This window comes from Coregonus clupeaformis, unplaced genomic scaffold, assembly GCF_020615455.1.
Source record: "Coregonus clupeaformis isolate EN_2021a unplaced genomic scaffold, ASM2061545v1 scaf5357, whole genome shotgun sequence".
Lineage (NCBI taxonomy): Eukaryota > Metazoa > Chordata > Actinopteri > Salmoniformes > Salmonidae > Coregonus > Coregonus clupeaformis.
The window spans coordinates 6,501-16,553 of NW_025538811.1; the positions used below are offsets into that span (position 1 = coordinate 6,501).

Here is a 10,053-nt window from a genome sequence, read left to right on the forward strand (position 1 = left end):
AACAAATGATCTAATGATTCTGTATCTTCGCAGCAAAATCTGCAGAGCTGGGAAGATTGTATCCCCCACATAAATAACATTCTATTGGTAGCAATAATTTTATATAATCATGTAAATTGAAAGATTCTAAGTTTTGAATCCGGTGTCTTTTGCGTATCAGTTCATAAACACTATGCCATGGGATCGGTACGTCAAAAATCTCTTCCCAACTATTTTGCAATCTATATGGGACGGCTGTCAATCCTTTGGTCCTTAAATGAAACTGATATACTTTTTTATTTTTTCACAGTTTTCCTTAACCAATTATGTTCTTTAATGCAAGGCCGACAGACAAGTTCCTTACTTTCTCCTCCTTCCACTTTCCTCTTCCATGTTTTTGTTAGCTGCATGTGCGACATAACTCCACCAGCCCTACCGATGATATCATTTACAAAGATCATACCTTTTTTAAACATTTTGTCAAAAAAAACAGTTTTTGGGTCAATTAGTATATTTGAGTTTAACCACAATATTTGTTGCATTATTTGTTCTGTCGTTTCTGGAGGATTAAATTGAAATTGCAACCAACTTTCTATGGCTTGTTTTAGAAATAGTGATATCTGGGAGATTATTTCCTTTTCAAATAACTGAAAGTGAGTGGTTGCAATCTGAATAAAGGGAAAAAGGCCATTCTTGAACATTGGGTGAGACAATTTTACTAATTTGCTAGAGAACCAGTTCGGATTTAAGTATAACTTTTGTATGACTGAAGCTTTTAGTGATAGGTCTAATGCTTTAATATTTAATCATTTCTGTCCTCCGAATTCATATTCATTATATAAATAGGCCCGTTTAATTTTGTCTGGCTTGCTGTTCCAAATAAAATGGAATATTTTTTTATCATATAATTTAAAAAACTGTTCGCTAGGCGTAGGCAAGACCATAAGCAAATAGGTAAACTGGGATAATACTAAAGAGTTAATCAGGGTGATTTTTTCCACAAATTGACAGGCACCCACCTTTCCATGGTAGCAAGATCTTATCTATTTTTGCTAACTTTCTATTATAATTTATTGAAGTGAGATCATTTATTTCCTTTGGGATATGTATTCCGAGTATATCCACATCACCATTTTATTGGTAAACTACATGGCAATGTAAAAATTGTATTTTTTATTGATCCAATACGTAATCCAATTTGGTTGTAATCCAGAGAGGTTAGAAAATGTATCTAGATCCTCTATGAGGCTGTGGAGTGATTCTAGTTGTGGATTTAAAAGAAAACATGAATCATCAGCGTACAATGACACCTTTGTTTTTAAGCCCTGGATTTCTAATCCCCTGATATTGTTGGATCTGATTTTAATAGCTAACATCTTGATGGAGAGCTCTTTGGTCTTGGCCATGGTGGAGAGTTTGGAATCTGATTGATTGATTGCTTCTGTGGACAGGTGTCTTTTATACAGGTCACAAACTGAGATTAGGAGCACTCCCTTTAAGAGTGTGCTCCTAATCTCAGCTCGTTACCTGTATAAAAGACACCTGGGAGCCAGAAATCTTTCTGATTGAGAGGGGGTCAAATACTTATTTCCCTCATTAAAATGCAAATCAATTTCTAACATTTTTTACATGCGTTTTTCTGGATTTTTTTGTTGTTATTCTGTCTCTCACTGTTCAAATAAACCTACCATTAAAATTATAGACTGATAATTTCTTTGTCAGTGGGCAAATGTACAAAATCAGCAGGGGATCAAATACTTTTTCCCCCACTGTAGCTACCACAATATTAAACTAAACCGCCACCTTGAGACACCTAGCTACCACAATATTAACTAAACCGCCACCTTGAGACACCTAGCTACCACAATATTAAACTAAACCGCCACCTTGAGACACCTAGCTACCACAATATTAAACTAAACCGCCACCTTGAGACACCTAGCTACCACAATATTAAACCACCTCAAGACATTGTGCCTTATCCCCATTCCAGAGTGCCTGGTAAGATATGCTAGCGTACAAGATGACTTCTTATTCTATGGTGTTCCATAGAATGTGCAACAAGGCCCTCTCCTAAAACAGAATGACAGCCTAACACACACAGTACACAGCCGTCTGTAGTTCCTAATGAGCTTCATCACATTGGTCCTGCTCCACTTGTCATCCTTACTGACACACATATATCCACCCGTATGTTCCACATGAGAGGACAGAGGGGACAGACCATGCTGGGTGGCTTTCTCAGTTCCACTGGAGAGTTCCACTGGAACAGCCAGGAGCGACTGTAGTCAGATTCACCCTATCCCTGCTAACACTGTGAGGGTGTGTATGTTTCAATTAGTCAGTGACAGCGTCAACAGCATCCCCTCATGCCTCGTGTTTTAACACTCACTCAGTCAAATAGACAGATGTACAAACATTAGTGGAGGCATGCCAATGAACAGGCAAGCACACTGGTACTAGTGTGTATATAAACACACACACACACACACTTCAGCGACCTGTAGCGGAAAACCAATTAGCAAGTCAGTGGCCCTGTGGACAGTTTGGCCTGTAGCCAAGCAGTAGCAGCCAGTAAGCTGGTCGGTCTCACACACAAGGATTGTAATTGAACACGTCCACCTGTAGCTACAGGTTAGGGGGTCTTAACAGACCTCCAGTACTGTACCTGTAGCTACAGGTTAGGGGGTCTTAACAGACCTCCAGTACTGTACCTACAGGTTAGGGGGTCTTAACAGACCTCCAGTACTGTACCTGTAGCGGTGGGAAACTACAGGCTGTTTGAGTCAGCCAAGACAATAACACGATGACTTATTAAGCACTGATCCACAGCTGTGCTGAGTGCTAGCCTGTGTCAGAGAGAAAGTGTGAGAGCAAGACTAAGAACGAGAGGAGAGAAAGAAAGCAGCGTGAGAGTGAGGGTAACAGCTAGTGGTGTTTATACACGAGAGAGAGAGAAAGAGAGAGCCAGAGAGAGAGACAGACAAAGAGAAGGGGTAAAAACTAAAAGCCTAATGTGTGTCTGGGTGATGTGAAAAGTGTTTAAATTGGTGTTTGTGTCTGTCTGTCCTGCTTCAAATGATACCCAATCTCTCCAGCTCTCTGCCAGACCTTGTTCATGACTGAACCCTTTCCCAAGCCCTAGATTCAAACAAGAGGTGCCAATCCTACAACTGAGCTTAGCAGAGACCAATATAAAACAACTTGTAACAGCAGAAAAACCTTTGCTTAACTTCCTATGCGGAAAAAGAAAAGGTACATAGAAAAATATGTGGGTCATCACAGAATTACAAACTGGAGACAAGAATGGGAAAATGTGTTTCTTTTTCAAAAACATTAATATACACAAGGGAGTACATTTGGCATGGTACAAGAGGAAGTGATATAACAGGAAGTCCTATCTTACAACGTGAACAATAGTGTCAATATGAGAAGCAGCTTTGAGTTAACGGAGGACATGCATACAGTACTCTGGAACCCCTATTCTCCTGCGTTTCAAGTCATTTTACATCACTGCAAAACTCCCATTTCCACAACAATGAAAAGGCAAAACTTACATTTTCATCACGACAATAGCCTGGTTATTTTGCATGAAACTCATATTCAATTTTGACACATGCAGGCCTTAAGTGTATAAAAATAAACAAGCGAACAAAGCAAAAGTGAATAAAATATGAATAAAATGAATGTTTCACAGACTCTATTGGAAAAAAGATGCGTGCAAAGAGCATGACATTAAGATGGGTGTTAGTAAGAGTTCATAAAACATTTTACAAGAGGAAGCTCGCAAATCCAAGAGCACTTCAAAAAATGTAATTTGTAAAATAGTCTTTACTGGCCAGCAAAACAAAAACAAAAACAACATCTGTGTCCACTGTATAAAAACAGCAAGAGTGTAGTGATATCTGGCAAGTTCAAAAAATAGGCAGCCTTCATAAACGCTATAAACACCCACTGACCTCTAACTATTATACCTCCCAGGCTTCTTCGCCTCCTCAAGTTAACTAAATAAATACAATTAGAGTTAGTATTCTAGGTTGTGCTTTGTTTTCACATTCAAACCACAATCAAATAAAATATTCCTGACGATCAACCCTACGTTCTCATCTCTGCTAAGACATGTAAGGTTTAAAGAAAATACAATATAAGGGAAATTATCAAACGGTCAAAGATGGTTATTTGATGATGGCTACCTCTAAATATATCTAAAAAGGCAGCTAAGCCAGATGGGTGTCTGGCCGATAAGCACTGTCAACGGCAGTCGCACAGAGGTTCGGTGTGGTCAATATCTGTTCCTAAATGTCAGAAACAGGACCAAACCCTGTCCAGCCGCTCAGGAGGACCTCGACCGTCAGTGGTAAGAACAGACCATTCCTTGGACCCTCCCCTCGGGGGTTAATGCAGTGTTGGGTCTACATCTGTCCCATTCAGCAGGATAAGGCTGAGGACCAGACAAGTTGGTGGTCGAGGTTGACGATGCTCAGTTGAGGTCCAACCGCCCTGCCACAAACACACACCTACACTAAATTATGCTCAGAGTTCGTCGTGGTTCTTGGTCAGGTCTTCTCCATAGTTGGTGGCCTGACTTCCTACAAACATGTTCCAGTTCTCCAGGATCTCCTCCTTGGTCAGCATTGTGTCCTGAGGAGAGAGAAACCGGTCAAGTTTACATACAGTGGGAAAAAAAAGTATTTAGTCAGCCACCAATTGTGCAAGTTCTCCCACTTAAAAAGATGAGAGAGGCCTGTAATTTCATCATAAGTACACGTCAACTATGACAGACAAATTGAGATTTTTTTTCTCCAGAAAATCACATTGTAGGATTTTTAATGAATTTATTTGCAAATTATGGTGGAAAATAAGTATTTGGTCACCTACAAACAAGCAAGATTTCTGGCTCTCACAGACCTGTAACTTCTTCTTTAAGAGGCTCCTCTGTCCTCCACTCGTTACCTGTATTAATGGCACCTGTTTGAACTTGTTATCAGTATAAAGACCTGTCCACAACCTCAAACAGTCACACTCCAAACTCCACTATGGCCAAGACCAAGAGTTGTCAAAGGACACCAGAAACAAAATTGTAGACCTGCACCAGGCTGGGAAGACTGAATCTGCAATAGGTAAGCAGCTTGGTTTGAAGAAATCAACTGTGGGAGCAATTATTAGGAAATGGAAGACATACAAGACCACTGATAATCTCCCTCGATCTGGGGCTCCACGCAAGATCTTACCCGTGGGGTCAAAATTATCACAAGAACGGTGAGCAAAAAATCCCAGAACCACACGGGGGGGACCTAGTGAATGACTTGCAGAGAGCTGGGGCCAAAGTAACAAAGCCTACCATCAGTAACACACTACGCCGCCAGGGACTCAAATCCTGCAGTGCCAGACGTGTCCCCCCTGCTTAAGCCAGTACATGTCCAGGCCCGTCTGAAGTTTGCTAGAGTGCATTTGGATGATCCAGAAGAGGATTGGGAGAATGTCATATGGTCAGATGAAACCAAAATATAACTTTTTGGTAAAAACTCAACTCGTCGTGTTTGGCGGACAAAGAATGCTGAGTTGCATCCAAAGAACACCATACCTACTGTGAAGCATGGGGGTGGAAACATCATGCTTTGGGGCTGTTTTTCTGCAAAGGGACCAGGACGACGTGTAAAGGAAAGAATGAATGGGGCCATGTATCGTGAGATTTTGAGTGAAAACCTCCTTCCATCAGCAAGGGCATTGAAGATGAAACGTGGCTGGGTCTTTCAGCATGACAATGATCCCAAACACACCGCCCGGGCAACGAAGGAGTGGCTTCGTAAGAAGCATTCCATGGTCCTGGAGTGGCCTAGCCAGTCTCCAGATCTCAACCCCATAGAAAATCTTTGGAGGGAGTTGAAAGTCCGTGTTGCCCAGCGACAGCCCCAAAACATCACTGCTCTAGAGGAGATCTGCATGGAGGAATGGGCCAAAATACCAGCAACAGTGTGTGAAAACCTTGTGAAGACTTACAGAAAACGTTTGACCTGTGTCATTGCCAACAAAAGGTATACAACAAAGTATTGAGAAACTTTTGCTATTGACCAAATACTTATTTTCCACCATAATTTGCAAATAAATTCATTACAAATCCTACAATGTGATTTTCTGGAGAAAAAAAATCTCATTTTGTCTGTCATAGACGTGTACCTATGATGAAAATTACAGGCCTCTCATCTTTTTAAGTGGGAGAACTTGCACAATTGGTGGCTGACTAAATACTTTTTTCCCCCACTGTATAGAGTATATAAGATATCCTACTACTAAGGACTAACACTTGAAATTCAAACTCAAGATCTTTATCCTACATAATATTACCAGCCATAAAACTGGTAAATAGGAGTGAAAACTTAAACAAGCAATCGTTGGGAATCATATAGGATCAGTTTCTTGTCTTGGTCTGACTCGTAGACTAGGTTATAGGATCAGTACCTTGTCTTGGTCTGACTCATAGACCAGGTTATAGGATCAGTACCTTGTCTTGGTCTGACTCGTAGACCAGGTTACAGGATCAGTACCTTGTCTTGGTCTGACTTGTAGACCAGGTTACAGGATCAGTACCTTGTCTTGGTCTGACTTGTAGACCAGGTTACAGGATCAGTACCTTGTCTTGGTCTGACTCGTAGACTAGGTTACAGGATCAGTACCTTGTCTTGGTCTGACTTGTAGACCAGGTTACAGGATCAGTACCTTGTCTTTGTCTGACTTGTAGACCAGGTTACAGGATCAGTACCTTGTCTTGGTCTGACTTGTAGACCAGGTTACAGGATCAGTACCTTGTCTTGGTCTGACTTATAGACCAGGTTACAGGATCAGTAACCTTGTCTTGGTCTGACTTGTAGACCAGGTTACAGGATCAGTAACCTTGTCTTGGTATGACTTGTAGACCAGGTTATAGGATCAGTACCTTGTCTTGGTCTGACTCGTAGACAAGGTTATAGGATCAGTACCTTGTCCTGGTCTGACTCGTAGACCAGGTTATAGGATCAGTACCTTGTCCTGGTCTGACTCGTAGACCAGGTTATAGGATCAGTACCTTGTCCTGGTCTGACTCGTAGACCAGGTTATAGGATCAGTACCTTGTCCTGGTCTGACTTGTAGACCAGGTAATAGGATCAGTACCTTGTCCTGGTCTGACTTGTAGACCAGGTAATAGGATCAGTACCTTGTCCTGGTCTGACTTATAGACCAGGTAATAGGATCAGTACCTTGTCCTGGTCTGACTCGTAGACTAGGTTATAGGATCAGTACCTTGTCCTGGTCTGACTCGTAAACTAGGTTACAGGATCAGTACCTTGTCCTGGTCTGACTCGTAAACTAGGTTACAGGATCAGTACCTTGTCCTGGTCTGACTCGTAAACCAGGTGTCGGGCCTCTGCCATTGCGTGGTCGTAGTCCTGGGGCAGGATCCAGTGGCGGATCTCCTCCACGTCCATCTTGCCGTCCTTGTTCAGGTCCCGGAAGTCAGAGAACTGGTCCCGCTCCGTCCTGACCCAGTCTGGTTCTGGGCCCCCCTCCTCATGGGAAAACATGTCCGCTGCAATGACACAGGAATATATGTGATTAGATGACATACTCAAAGAAGGTCAAAAAGAAAAACTCTTTGTTTGAAAGTCTGCTTACAAACCGTAACTAAATAGTTTGTTAACCATTAGTACATTTTTAGTAAATCATTGTTTGTTCATGTGCTCATTTGCATTCCCTGTATAAACCATTTACTATAAAGGACCTGTAACGTAATCAAAACGCTATATAACTAATGGTTAACAAGCTAGCTAAGTAATGTTTCTAAGCAGTTTCTAAGCGGACATTCCTATAAAAACGCTACCAAAAATGAACAGTGAAATCCTATAATAGGCAGACAGACTAAGTCAGCAGACTGACGTCGCATGCAGCCTCACAGCAGAGCTTTCCCAGAGCAACCAACAAACAGGCCTTTGATTCCTAATCAGGTCACAGAGCCCATGGGGTTAGCCCACATCTTGTGTTAGGAACTCTTCCTCTAGACTAGACTATAAGACCCAGGAGGATACTAACACCAAACCTTGTAAACAGCCACAATATACCATAAGAACATGGTATAGTTTGTGGAGGAAATTGTAAATAAATAAATAAAAATTGTTATGCATTAAAATGAGGGTAGACCTGTCCCTGTGTATAAAAATGGAAATTCCGCTGAAAAAGGAGAGAAAACCCATTTGTGAGTAAAAATGACCCGTTACCCGTGTTGATGAAAGATTAGTCTTCTAATGCAGTGTCAACCCCAGTCACGCCTCTCCCAACTCACCAATATACTCATCCTCGTCTACATGTCCGTCTCCATTCTTATCAATGTCCTCCAGGGTCTCCTGCACGCAAACACAGGCAATGATGTCATAAAAGGGGGTCACAGGGGTCAACAGCAGTGGGACTCTCACTACTGACAGTAATAAAAGATCAAACACACAGCCCCAGGCAGTATGAGTCGAGCTACGAGGCTCTGCTTACAGCTGGGCTGGCAGGGTGACACTACGATTACAGAGCCACTGCTGATCAGCTCACCGCCTGGACTGGAGACGATGTCCGCTTGTTTTCAGAGATGAGAGATTTTAGCCACTTCTTTTAGAACAATCTATGTATGGTTGCTTTACTTGAGTCATTTTAGATATGTCTAACCATCTGATTATCTGTAGGAATGGATTATATATATATATATATATATATATATATATATATATATATATATATATATATATATATATATATATATATATATATATATATATATATATATATATACAGTCATGGCCAAAATTGTTGGCACCCCTGAAATTTTCCAGAAAATGAAGTATTTCTCACAGAAAAGTATTGAAATTACACATGTTTTGCTATGCACATGTTTATTTCCTTTGTGTGTATTGGAATAACACAAAAAAAACAGGAAAAAAGCAAATTTGACATAATTTCACACAAAACTCAAAAAAATGGGCCGGACAAAATGATTGGCACCCTTAACTTAATATTTAGTTGCACACCCTTTGGAAAAAATAACTGAAATCAGTCGCTTCCTATAACCATCAATAAGCTTCTTACACCTCTCACCCGGAATTTTGGACCACTCTTCTTTGCAAACTGCTCCAGGTCTCTCATATTGGATGGGTGCCTTTTCCCAACAGCAATTTTAAGATCTCTCCACAGGTGTTCAATGGGATTAAGATCTGGACTCATTGCTGGCCACTTCAGAACTCTCCAGCGCTTTGTTGCCATCCATTTCTGGGTGCTTTTTGAAGTATGTTTGGGGTCATTGTCCTGCTGGAAGACCCATGATCTCGGACGCAAACCCAGCTTTCTGACACTGGGCCCTACATTGCGACCCAAAATCCTTTGGCAATCCTCAGATTTCATGATGCCTTGCACACAGTCAAGGCACCCAGTGCCAGAGGCAGCAAAAACAACCCCAAAACATCTTTGAACCTCCACCATATTTGACTGTAGGTACTGTGTTCTTTTCTTTGAAGGCTTCATTACATTTTCGGTAAACAGTAGAACGATGTGCTTTACCAAAAGCTCTATCTTGGTCTCATCTGTCCATAAGACGTTCTCCCAGAAGGAATTTGGCTTACTCATGTACATTTTGGCAAACTGTAGTCTTGCTTTTTTATGTCTCTGTGTCAGCAGTGGGGTCCTCCTGGGTCTCCTGCCACAGCGTTTCATTTCATTCAAATTTCGACGTATAGTTCGCGCTGACACTGATGCACCCTGAGCCTGCAGGACAGCTTGAATTTCTTTGGAACTTGTTTGGGGCTGCTTATCCACCATCCGGACTATCCTGCGTTGCAACCTTTCATCAATTTTTCTCTTCCGTCCCACGTCCAGGGAGATTAGCTACAGTGCCATGGGTTGCAAACTTCTTGATCATGTTGCGCACTGTGGACAAAGGAACATCTAGATCTCTGGAGATGGACTTGTAACCTTGAGATTGTTGATATTTTTCCACAATTTTGGTTCTCAAGTCCTCAGACAGTTCTCTTTTCCTCTTTCTGTTCTCCATGCTTAGTGTGGCACACA

At 41.5% G+C, this 10,053-nt stretch overlaps 1 protein-coding gene across 1 annotated transcript; it reads right to left on the reverse strand.

The window, feature by feature from the left end:
* Positions 1–3,285: 3,285 nt before the first annotated feature.
* Positions 3,286–8,485, reverse strand: LOC123490892 (reticulocalbin-1-like; the record flags this gene model as incomplete). Its single annotated transcript, XM_045220733.1, has 3 exons — positions 3,286–4,620; positions 7,344–7,543; positions 8,294–8,485. Coding segments are annotated over 3 exons (500 nt in total), but the record flags the coding sequence as incomplete, so codon positions are not given.
* Between the last annotated feature and the right edge of the window lie 1,568 nt (positions 8,486–10,053).